This window comes from Clarias gariepinus, chromosome 5 (genome assembly GCF_024256425.1).
Source record: "Clarias gariepinus isolate MV-2021 ecotype Netherlands chromosome 5, CGAR_prim_01v2, whole genome shotgun sequence".
Lineage (NCBI taxonomy): Eukaryota > Metazoa > Chordata > Actinopteri > Siluriformes > Clariidae > Clarias > Clarias gariepinus.
In genome coordinates, this window is record NC_071104.1 from 28,780,550 (window position 1) to 28,794,122 (window position 13,573).

Here is a 13,573-nt window from a genome sequence, read left to right on the forward strand (position 1 = left end):
ATAGATTAAAATATTTTTACAGACGCGATTTCACTGTGGTCTTTATGAAAGGTCATCTGATTTTGGCAGAGCAATAACATTTTGCTGCACGTAAGGAACATGTAACTCAGTGTGTGTGGTTGACTTGTGACCTGTATGAAGGTATGATGCAGGTAGTTGCATGTCCAGGGCAAACTGTGGCAGCAAGCAGACCCCTGATGCGCCAGGAGACCAAGCTGTATGCTCTGATCCCTGCAGGGTACAGACATGCAGAGCTGACACTATGGAATGCTCCTCCCTGAATCACGCAAGTTAAAAATCCCTAAAGAAGTAGGGACATTTTTATTATTTTGGTCATGTTCCAGACCCGCATTCTAAGATGATACTTTGCAACGGTTGCAATTGCAATTTTACAAGATATTTTGCATTGAAAATAAAAGAAAATATCGAGGGTTAGTCTAAGTGCTAAGCGTAAAACAGATGAATCATACATACATAGCCCAGCCCTTTAGCACCAGGAAATTTTACTGTGAAGTCAGGTACAGACATGAACTTACTCCATGTTCCTGCACTCATAGGATATAAAATCCTTTTCATTGTCTATCAGAGATTCTATGCATATTTCCCACACTGCATTCCCCCTATATCCTTTTTCCTACTGAAATATTTTTTTTCACATGTAAGCTTGTTTTATGCATGCTTTAATTACATGAACTCTTCTATATTTTATTGTCAGCTATACCTAATAATCTTATACACCTCTGTATTAATTGCATTTTTACATAGGTATCTATCAAGTCATGTTTCAAAGTTCAGCTGACACAGGTATTGGAATTTAACATATTTCTTTCATTTCATCTTATCATATAGGAGAGACACAGCAGTTCTGAAGACGCTATGATCCATATGAAATATAAAGGTCTCCTTGGATCAGGGACCAACAGACATTCACATGCAGATAATACATATCATAATGTTTTAACAAATGATCAAGCATAACCACAAATCAGACATAAAATGACTACCAGTGTACCAAATCATAACATGGCATTTATAGTAAATGCATTCAGGCCATAAACAATTAAAATAAATTAAATTAAAGAAAGCCTAAGCTGTTCACTAATACAAATTTCAGGGCAATTTATGTCCTTGTCAGAATTTTTAAGAAACAGATGGCTACAAAGGTCAGGTGCATTTGATGGCTTTAGAATGGCCAGTGAAAGGTCAAGGAAGTAAGGGGCAGGTTGAAAAGCCACTCATGCTTAAGAGACAAACCTGCCTGAACTTGATGCAACATATTCAACTGCTGCACACTTATGTGGCTAAGAAAGCACAGGATTATACACCTTGCTGGTGGCTTTTCAACACATTGTTGGAATACTGAGGAGACACTTTGAAAGAGGGCTGTAGTAAATAACTGAGTTGCAGGTGTGCCATTCACTAACGTAGAGGTAGCCAAAATTTATGATAATAAGTGAGACATAAGACAGTTGTAGTACTTAATAATAATAATAATAATAATGTCTGACAACTGCATTCATTTCTAACATTATATTTATATTATATTAACATAAAAAGCCCATTATTTCTGTTTGGGTCATAAAAGGCAAAAAACTGTGTAATTTTTTAAAAAATATATCTGAACAGCACGAAGGAAATACAATAGTTATTGGAATGCTAAGCAAAAGTTTAAATGCTGTGCATGTATCCAGATGTTGCACATAGTAAAACATAAATGTAAGACAAAATGACCACCATGCATTTCTCTGGAATTTGAGGTACTCTACCTAGGCATTATACTGGAAATTACCCTAAAATTACAAAGTTGGACTAGAATCTTTAAATAATGCATTTTTCCATACAACAGGAAAGTCTTGTAATCATTTGTTTAAACATTTGCTTGTTTCTTCTAAACACACCTGACTGACTATAAGCTAATATTAGCACCAATACATTGTCATAGATATAATTAATAGTCAACTGTAAGAAAACAAAACAGATGAGAGTTTCAGGCTGACTGAACTTTATTAACAATCAATAATAGCAATCATGAGTCAGAAATCAGTAACACTAAACAGGCAAAAGGTTAAGTAATTAACAAACAATGTTAATTGGGTAAGACATTACCAGGAATCTAGAAAACAGGGACTGGGTCAAATCCAAGGAGCAACCTGCAATTCTGAAGAATTTGTTCAACCTGGAATTCCTGGAACAACCACTTGGAACTGGCACTAAATGTTAGTCAACTCCCTTAGATCCCCATGTTAAAATATCCAACTTTACAACAGAATTAAGGCATAGTATATTAAAAAAAAATAATGGTCTCCATAGCTAGCTTTCCCAACTATATGGGAATTTTTATGTGACTCATCAGTTAAAATTAAAATTAGCCATAAAATTATGCATAATTGGAGGTGTGGCCAGTGAGTGACAGCTGCATTGCAGGTGTCAAACCGCTAACTATCTACTATGCATCATTTTAGCTAACCAGATAACTGGACTCAATGAACTTGACTTCCCAGCTGTGTGGAGAAAAAATGTGGAAAAATTGTGGTCCAAAGAATGACATATAAGGTATAAATGGTTGAGTTGCAATCAAATGTAAAGTAACATTAACATAAGCCACCTTAGCATTTTGGTTGAGCTAAAGCTAAACTAGCAAACCTGTGGTTACTGAGGTGAGTAGGTGTGTTCTACCCATTTGCCCATTTATGGATTAACTGGGGTTTAGGTGGAGTCAGCTCCTGTCAAGCAGGCAACAACCAAAAGGCCCGCAACTGAGCTTCAAAACTGCTTTTCAGAAATCCTTGGGGTGATGTCACAGAGGGTTTGTTCTCTTATTCTTTATCAAACTGTGATAATCAGAAAGCCAATCTTGGCAATGACTGACACAAAACATAATTTGCAGTGAATGTGTGTTTTGAGGAGTCCTTAAAACCTGTAACTGTGTGTGTGTGTGTGTGTGTGTGTGTGTGTGTGTATGATTGTTTTTAAGTTGTGCAAGTAGCAGTTTGGTGAACTTGAGCATATGTATTAGGATGATCTGTAGCTCCACTGTTCTCAGTTTGATCATAACTTCATGTAACTATCTTTAAATCTGTTTTTCATGGCTTTCTTATGCCTGCATGTGTTTTCTGGGGGTTCTCTGGTTTCCTCCCTCTGCCTGAGACATGGCAATAGTTGGACTCCATTCTTCTTTCCATCTAGGAACTTCCAGTAGTCCACCTAGGGACTGTGGAGGCCTGTGGTGACTATTGTATTTATTCTGATTTTTTAAGACCGGGTTAGGACCTCTGCAGGTGTTTAGACTGTGGAAGGAAACCAGAGTACTTGGAGGAAACCCATAAATCACAGGGAGAACATGCAAACTTCATGCACGCAGACCCCAAGGCGGGAAACCTGGACCCTGGACAAATGTGTGTATGTGTGTGTGTGTGTGTGTTCGACCTAACCTATTTTCAGGTTCCAGAACCATGCTGACACTGATCAGCTACTAAAGATAAATTTATGAATTAAATATATTTGTTATGAATAAAGAAAATATACTGATTAAAAAAACTTTACCTCCATATGAAAAACAAAGTTTATTGTAATTATAAAGCACATTATAAATATCTAATATCCTTATACACTACCGTTTTAGAAGTTTTAGAGTAACACACTCAGAGAAAAGCGCTAGCCGCTCCTTCCGCGTGCACAAGCTCACAGACGCCCCGGATGATAGGGCGGGTGCTTTACCACTGCGCCACTCGGAGGCCCAAGTCAGCCTTTTCTAACTAGTCAGTGTGAAGGTTTTGTCATTTGACCTGCATCATATGATTTTTCATATTATCTCCTGTCAAATAGTAAGCTGATTTTGAGCATATATTTGGTAGCTTACACAAATTAAGTCTTACCTAAACCATTATCTAAACACATACAGTCAGTCCATAAGTATTTGGAAGACTTTCAGCTTTAATTTAAGGAATTTACCACCAAAATTACAGCCATTTTTACAAAGTCCCTTCATTTTCACAGGCAAGTGAAAGGAGGTTATGCAAGTGTAGGAGGTCATCATTATGCCTAAATGCAAGTAAGGGAGGTCATCCTTATGCCTAATTGCAAGTGAAGGGGGTCATCATTATGTCTAAATGCATGTGATCATCATTAGGCTAAAAACACAAAACAGACATTTAAGAGAGGGACATTTATCAACTGCAGAGTCTTTGCATCCATTTGTATTAAAAATAAAACTCACATTTATAATTATGTTGGTTTGTCCAATTACTGCTAAGCCTTATTTAATCCAATATTTTTTGTTAAACTCCTTATATTAAAGCTGAAAGTCTAAGATATCTAAAGTCCTGATTGCTGCATTTGAAAAACCTTGGTGGTGCAAATATTGTCATTGTTCTAATACTTATAGACCCAACTGAAACTGTTGAAGAAACAATGTTATTGCCCTCTAGAGGTTCCTTTTCCTAAGTATTTATCAATATGACATAGTTCTCTCCCTCCCTCTGTCACACACATGCACATAAACACAATTTAAGACAGAAAATAATTATTTTAAAAATATGTAGCTGGATAGAGACTTCAGCTAACCATGTGGCGAAGTTTCTCATTTAACTCCTTTTCCTGTGACAACAAGTCACTGCTGTACTTCTTATATGCCTCAAACTCCTAAAAAAGTGTAACATGATACAAATTTACAACAAAGAACACGCAACAACATACTTTTGACATAGAATATGTGCCCTCCCCCCTTTGACAGATCAAAAGGAAAAACTATTTAAAGGCTTTTCAGTCTTTAGCAGACCATCTCCATATCAGTGCATACCTGTTCTGCTTTCTTGACAGCATCCTCAAGCTGCAGTACTCTCAGGTCTGTATTCACTGCAGCAGATTCTTTTTCAAACCTAAGAGAATGAAAAATGTAGATTACACTTAAGCTCTGTGATGTCGCTGAAACTTGACTGAGTGAAATGGTTATGTATTGAATTCATACCTTTCTTCTGCTTCCTTTTTCGCATTTTCTGCCTCCTCCATCTTCTTTTTCAACTCTTGAATTTCCTCTTGTTGTTCCTTTAAAATATTGTAAGCAAATTTAACAACACTTAAGTTTGTTTTTGTTATTTTTATTACGTGTAATAAAACATTAGTCCACAAGTGTCCTCTATATTTTTTTTACAGATACTTGCAAGTTCACAACATTAAAACTAAAGTAAAAAAGAAAAAACATAAAATAATTACTCATTCATTTATTCATTTTAAATTGACATAGTAAATCCTAAATTAGTTAATATTGGCCACATCACTACATAGAATGCTGCACTACAATGCAGTTATGTTACGGTCTACAGAGACACATGTATGTACAAAGTAGGCAACACTTTGGGATTTGGCCAACCTTCTGCTTTAATGGTTACTGCTACCATAAAACAGCTTAAATTTTTCAAAGTTTGTGAAGCCTTTTAACCTCTCTATTATGATTTGTCTCATGCAGACTTGATGGTTGATTTTTTTTCTTCTAATCCTTAGCTGTTCAGTTTCAGTTAGTCTGTCCCTACTATAGCCTCATACAGGAGTGAAAACCAATGTGGTCTTCTCCTGTTGTAGCTTTTCAAACTCAAGGTTTGCTGTTTTCTATATGCTGACATGCTATTCTGATTACCACTTTTATTAAGACTGCTTATTTAAGCTACTACTGTATATCCTTCCTTGCAGCCTGAACCAATTTAAACCATTTTGTCTCTGTATCATAAGTTTACACCTAGAGAACTATAACTGACTATTTGGTATGTGTGTGTGGGGAGTCTATTCTGTGTAACCTCGAGGGACTGCCTTGCGTCAAAATCCCACTAGCTCATCAGTTTTGGAATACTAAAACCAACTACCATGTCACATAGAGCATGTGAACACTACAGTAAGTGAATCTCTTGAGTACCTGCATGGTTTTAGGCTTACCTTCTTTCCCATTAAAGTGGATGGTGAGGGTGTTGCATGAGTACAGTATATATTTTGCCCTTCACTTTAATTATTTAAAAAGTAAAGCTCTGTCTCAGAGCTACAATTTAAATGAAATACTGCATGTATGTCAGTTGTGTGGTCTTTCTAAATTAAATGTCATTTTATAGTGCACTGATATGCCCTTTGAAGCTAGTGGACATTCATATGTATTATGATTTACAAATTGCTTGGATCCTGATGACTGGTAACCTGGGAGAACTTTTCACATCGTGAAATTCTAAAATATTCTACAGACAAACAATAGGTTTTCCTGAACTAAAATATGTGTCTCTTTTACACATCATATTTTTGCAGAATGATAATGTTACGTGGAGCGGTATGGAGAGCCGCAACACGAGATGTTCTAATACTATAAGAGCCCTAACGCAGAACTTTAGAGGGGGTGAATAAAATAGGAGCTGGTGAAAGTGCTTGTGATACGCACTGGAAGACCTTTCTCTCTGTGTGTTTGTGTGTGTGTGTTTGTGTGTGTGTGTGTGTGTGTCTTTCACCCTCAAACCTTACCGGTGCTACCTAAATGACCCTTAAATAAACGTTCGGGCTGATTGCCTTACGGCACCTCTGTCTGTTAAGAACTCCGCGGGGTAGCAGCCTGCGGATCTGCCCGTTCTGAACAGTGCAGAGTATTAATGTATTTTCTGCCCCTCGTGAGACGTCGTTACAGATAGTGTAGGCAATATTAAAAATCAAATCATTTCCATCTTGTTTTTGTCAAATAAAGGTATGGTTTCTTAAAGTAAAACTGTCGAAAATTCAGTCGCAACATTTTTTGTTTTTTCATGTTTATATAATTATGTAGTGTTTGTCATATGACTTGCCTGCATAACTTTTTCTCTTTGCGTGGACAGTTCGAGTAGTTCATCCTTCTCCTTTTTAAGGGCTTCAAACCTTGTTTCCTTCATTGTAACTTTTTCCTGAATTTGACTGAGTTTTAAAACCATTTCTGTCGAATTGGACCAGAAATCAAATGAAGAAATGTGATTTAAAGCAGATATATAAAAATTTATTATTATAAAATAAAATAATAATTCAGTGCAACCTTGGATTGCGAGTACATTCATCTGCGAGTGTTTCTCAAGACAAGCAAAATTTTTTAAATTAATTTTAACTCTGTAAACGAGCAAGGTCTTGTAATACGAGCAGTACTATGGATAATCGTCTCCCATGTTCCGAGCATGTGGGTCACTCCGTGTGCACATGTACTGTTTACTATAACACTGTTACCACGTGTGTGCATTTTTTATTTTGTGTTTGTATGTGCATGTGTGTTGTGTGAGTGAGTTTTACTTCTCTGTCGTAAACTGGTGTGTGCGTGTGTGAGACAGAGAGAGTGTGTGCCTGTAAAAGTCGTCCTACACAGTAGCCCCCTTCCTCCTCCTCTCTTCTCTCTGGTTTCAATCACTACAGCTACGGTTCTTTTTTTAAAGGAAACAGCACCATGCAGGACAGACAAGCTCTTCAGAAGGTTGTGCAATCAGCTGAACTCATAATCCGCACAAAGCTCCCTGATCTACACTCAATCTGCAACAAGCAGTGCTGTTCTCTCTGTTGCGGTCAGGTAAGCACTTGCCAGACTCTCAATCACAACATCACACAGGACTAAACACTCTGCTACTACTTATATACCACTCGGCACATTGCACATCAATGCACATTTGCACATGTAACTCATTCGCTCATTTGCACAAACTTAGCACACTGTTATGCTGCTATATTCATGACTGAACATTCCACTTCAATCCAATTTTTTAAATTACTTGCACATAATATATATTTTACAGCCCAAAGATTTTTTGAAAATTAGTTTTCCATCCTGATTTTTTTATTATTATGTTATTATTTCACATTTTATATTCCTTATTTAAATATTTACTTTTCATACTTTTTTTTAAATGATTATATTTTTATTTCATATTCTTTATTCAAAGTACTCTATTCTTTTAATGTTTAGGTCAAGGGCGTTTGTTAAAACATTTCACTGCAAATCATAATGTGTATGGCTGTGTACGTGACAAGTAAAATTTGTATTTGAATTGAAATTTAAAGTGCAGGTTATTTTATTTTATTTTTACATTATATTTTGTATTAATAATTTTTATATAAATATTTTTGGGTTGTTGAACAAATTGTTGGAGTTAACGTTATTTATTATGATTATGAATTTGATATAATGCTTTGATATACAAGCACGCGTCCAGAATGATTTATGCTCATAATCCAAGGTTTAACTGTAATAAATAAAAAAATAAAAAAATAAATAAACTACCTGTGTGCATGTCAACTGCATTTTTTAGCTCTATCTGAGATTTTTGCAGTTTCTCTAACAAAGAAGTCTCTTTCTCCCTGTTTATATTATTATAACAAAAAAATAAAAAAGGAAAAAAATGTAAAAGCATTACATGACAACCAAAATAACAACTTTTTCTTAAAATGACATTTGACAGAGATTTGCTTACTGGTTATCTTTTTCTGAGCGTCTGTGTTCTTCAGTGAGGTCACTCAGCTGTTGGGAGAGTTTGTGAATGGTCTCCTTTTTCAATTCCAGATCTGGGCTGAACAACTTTTCATTCTCCTCTCGAAGTTTCTCGTTCTCCAGCATGAGTTCAGTATTCTTTTCCTTGTATTCATCTTTAAAAATGATCATCTCTTTGTGATTGGCAGCAAGGTCCATGAACCTCTGTTCCAGATGTTCGGATTTCTCCTGTTCATTCTGCAAGTCCATTTTCATGTTGACTTGCATGTTCCTCAGCTCGGTGTTGGCCTGCTCTAGAGCCTGACAGCGATGCAGCAACTCATCGGCCCGCTGCTTTAACATACAGATCAAGTTGGACTGCTCATCTATCCTGGAGCGTAGCATCCCTAACTCGGTCCGCTCCTCCAGTGACAGTCCCCTCAGGTTTTCCAGTGCTTGTTGGGCATCATCCATTTCCTTAGATGCAGCAATTTATTAGAACACAAAAGGTCGGGCTTTTAACAAAATATTTTTTACCATGTATGAATATATACTTGCCCCTCATTTTCATACAAAGACCTGTACGCCAAACAAAATGTTTTTTTAAACATTCTCTTTATGTTTTTTAGATTGGCACAACATTTTAATACACCTCTTACAAATTGTATTTATCTCAAGTTGAACCATGAGAATGGAGAAGGGGGGGGGGGGGGTATTGATCTGGTTAGGGTTCCGTTCCACTATAGTTTTTTTAATTAAAATGATAAAAGCCCTCCATGCTGCATCATTTTTTTAGTCTACTTTTTAGTGAAAATCTGATCTTTTTCAATTGTTGGTGAAGCATAAAATTTTTAATGAGGGTTGAGCAGTGCGGTGGATTTTTTTTGTTTCCAGTTGAGCAAAATCAACCTACGTGCTAAGAGTACCATAGCTTCAGGCACTGTACGCTGACCTATAGACAGCTCCACCTTGCACCAAAACCAACATCAAAAATAGCTAATATTGGGTCTGGGTCCAATGGTTTTCCCAACACCCCTGACAAAGACTGAAAAACTGAAATCCCATTCTTACTGATGTTAGGGCAATTCCAAAACATATGACCTAGTGATGCTGGAGTTTGACCACAACTGTCACATTTCGAATGCCCTGAGGGAAAGATCTTAGAGAGCTTTAGTTTAGATAGGTGAAGACTATGTAAGATCAAGTCTGAAATCTTGAGTCAATTTGGGAAGAGAAAAATATATGAGGGTCCTCCGGTTTTCTCCCACAGTCCAAAGATATGCAGGTTAGGCTAATTGACGTTCCCAAATTTGTACCCTGCAGGGTGTACAGTACCCTGCCTCGTGCCCTAAGTCTCCTGAGATAGGCTCTAGGTCCCCGGCGACCTGAATACAGGATAGGGCGGCATAGAAGATGAGTAAGTGATAAATTATTGATTAGTGGTTAAGGGGCTTGTCTGCCACTTACTGTAAAATGCCTTCATATTTGTTTACAAATTTTGAATGAATTGGAAACCACTGGATTGTTCAGTCGAGATGGAAGGGGGCAGACAAAGTTGAATAAATTAATGCTGGCCAGGAGAAACATGAACGAGATTATTTTCCATATCACACCATTCTATTGACCTGTCCTTTATTTCATATTAAAGTGCTCTTATGTTACATGCCAAAAAATACAACTGAAAAAAGGTAGACCCAGCCCTCCTTTCAGCTTGATCCTCTGAAAGTATATCTTCTTAATTCTAAGGTTATTTTTGTTTTAAATATATTAAGTAATTAATCTGTCCAAATTCCTAAAAAATGATTTATTAATCTAAACTGGGATACACTGAAAACGAAATAAATATTTGAGTAAAATACTCACTGTATTAATACGACCTGCCAAAGAAACAGCGAGATTGGACCACTTCTTAAGAATATGTTGAGTATATTTATACAACTTATAATAATATAATACAATATAATAATTTTATTTAATGTTTGGTACTGATTGTAAAGGGTTGAAGGTGTTAACTAAAAGGTCATCAGCGTAGAGTGATACTTTGTGTTCTCCTCCCACTCTCATTATTCCACTAAAGGTATATATATATTAATATATATATAATCTAGTGCAGATACTCTAGTGCAGATACTCTTCAAGCTTGAATGGTTTGATGAGAGAAATCTGACTGGTTTGAGCTGAAAAAAAAAATACAGTTGAATAATAGGAAAACATGATTATTCCCTAATCTACAACTGTGCAAGTCTGTGTCCATGATATCCTAAGATTGACAATGGTTCATGACAATGAAACTTGATGCGCTATTGTTCAATGGGTTGTGCATTGTAAAGTTTTTCTGCAGCCATGGTTGTAAAGACTGCTTGTTTGAGTTATTATAGTCTCCAAACAATAGCTATGTTCTGTCACAAATATCACACTTTCTCCAATTCTGAAGCTTCTGAACTGTGCACAATTTTATGCATTGTGCTGCTGTCACATGATCTGCAAACATGAGCAGTTGTACATTCCTAATAAAGTGAAAAAGGTAAGTGCATGTATATTAATTAATGAGCTTGTTTACAAAATTTAAAATTCCAACAGGATTGTCAGCTGTGACTTTTTTTTTAAATAATAAAACACAGTGCTGTTTTTATATTTTAACATTTCATAGCTCTATTTATAATTCCCAAATTTATAACCTCACTACATCCAGAAATAAATGGGTTCCCTCTGAGGTCTGGCTTTGAAAGAGATTTTCCTTACATTGTTGCATGTAATGCCAGTTTCAATGATACATAAGTTTATTAAATAAATCCAAATAAGAAAAAAAGTCTAAAATTCAAATGAATAGAAAATAAAATGTGTATATTATGGCAAAAAGAAAATCACAAAACAAATTCAAAATGAAAAGAAAGATACAAAGAAAAGAAAAAGGAAAGAAAGAAAAACTATGGAGCCCTTAGAATCCTATGGAAGTTTATTTATTTTTAATCTTGTTCACACAAGTTATTATCTTGGGGAAACAAGATATTTTTTCCATAGGTTTAAAAGATTGCTAGGCTTTACATGAAAACAGCTGGGTTATTTGCATTCATAATCAGATTTTGTTGATTTACAAAGCACTCCATACTGTACAATATGTGGACCATAAAGGCATTTACCTTAGGTGCAAGGGAATGTGGACTGGGAGATCTACTGTAGGCTTAAGTCTTTTCTGCTAATCATGTTGCTCCCTACATAACACTCATCTGTTAGCTTTATGGTCTGCTTAGTTACTCTCACTATTACATATTTTGCCATTATGCACAGACTCAGTTTCATTGTCACTTTCATGTTGTTCTTTACACAATTATTAGGTTCATTGCGCGTCATTATTGCAATTTGTGCATTGCAATTAGTGCATTGCTAAGAGCAGTGTTTTTTGCTCTTAGCAATAAACTAGTAACTTCTGTCAGTTATCCCATTCCCCTGTGCCTGTAGGTCAGATATACTGTACAGTGTGCAATCACATCTACAAACTATCTTTGTGTTATAGTGTTTATTGTTGCTGGAAACCTGGAATTTCCTTCAGGATCATTACAGTATCCTATCCCTACCTTCCTTCCTTCCATCCATCCATCCATCCATCTATCTATCTATCGCAATGTATCACTGATTTATTTGTTACTTGCTTTGTGGTTAGAAGGTAAGCTGTCTGTGAACAAGAAAATAATTTTTTCATACAAAATTATTACTTGTTCCCACAATATAATATGCTTTGGATAAAAAACACTTTTTAGGACTTTAGGGGCCCTGTAAGCGAGAGAGAGATCTGCAAAAAAAAATTTTTTTAATCTCTCGAATAGGGAAATTGAGTAAAAAATATCGGACCTGTAATAAAATATGCAAAACCTATGCTTAAATTAAAATCTTCATTACCTGTTTGTCGTCTTTCTGGTCTCTTTGCGAAGAAGCCATGTCTATTTGGAGTAGAAAAAAAAGAGCAAAAATATACTTAAAAAAAAAAAAAAATATATATATATATATATATATATATATATATATATATGTATGTTAACAAGTGATCTGGATTACGCCGGCTGTGTGGTCGGCAGGAAATCACTGTTTGTTGCTGTTGTTATGGTAACGTGTCCACGTTACTGCTGTGCACGCGCATGCTAGGATGTGCAGAAACCGCCACCCAGCCCAGGAAGTGTGCACGTGCCCTTGGAAACTTACCTGGGAAATATGGCATGACATGTCTGGTGTCTCGAGATGATCATATACAGTATACTGTATACGATCATATACACTACAGGGAGTTCGCTCACTACGGCTGGACCCTGAAGATCACTTCTTGCTGTGCAGAAACCTCTGATTTAGAAAAAATATATTAAAAAGAAAAAACGAGGAAATGTTTTATGAAAGTTTTATGAAGTTCTATGAAAATGTATGAAGTACACAGTAATTGCTCAGCTTTAAAAGTCTAACGTTACCGCTTGATGTTAATTTTTATTTAGACCAGTAGATGGAGCCAGTGCTTTTTAGGAAAGAATATACTGCATTTGGAATAATGTTAGTTAGTCTACTGTATATTATAGTGCAGTCTACAAATAATGATTAATTAATTAATTTATTAATTAATGTCCACTGAATTTAGTTTTGTCAGTTAATGAAACCAAATGCAGTTAAGTGTGGTTAAGTGCAGTCAACAGTTAAGAAAAACAGTAATGAATGTAGTCCATTCTATAGCCAAATGATTTAATCACAGGCACAGGAGAACAAAAATATTATCACTCTAATTGGTCATATCTCAGTTTAAGCACTTTATCAGCCATTTTCATTCAGGGGGCTGTTTAAATTTAATATTTATTAATTAATTTTTATATTTAGCATTTATTAATATGCTTATTTAATTAATTAAACTGTAGTTATTTAACTAATTAATTCAGTGGAACCCCCCATCGATGGAAAGCACACACATCCCTGAAGGTGAGATTCAAATCCTAAACTCTGGAGGTGCGAGGCCACAGTACTACCATGCACACATAATTGCATAAGGAAAAATACATAATCTGAAATGTTCAGTTTTTTTTTTATTCTTTTTCAACCTTGGAGATACTAATACACTTTTTAATGTACAGCGACTTATCCCCAAAAACGTCACAGTTACAA

General features: G+C 35.7%; 1 protein-coding gene across 1 annotated transcript; it reads right to left on the reverse strand.

Moving 5' to 3' along the window:
* Positions 1-3,711: 3,711 nt before the first annotated feature.
* Positions 3,712-12,376, reverse strand: zgc:172182 (coiled-coil domain-containing protein 89). The gene is made up of 7 exons (XM_053497234.1): positions 12,338-12,376; positions 8,445-8,917; positions 8,255-8,331; positions 6,807-6,931; positions 4,967-5,043; positions 4,799-4,877; positions 3,712-4,641 (listed from the first exon to the last, which is right to left on the reverse strand). The coding sequence occupies exons 1-7, from the start codon at positions 12,374-12,376 to the stop codon at positions 4,555-4,557; spliced, it is 957 nt and encodes a 318-aa protein (XP_053353209.1). The 3' UTR covers positions 3,712-4,554.
* Positions 12,377-13,573: the final 1,197 nt, after the last annotated feature.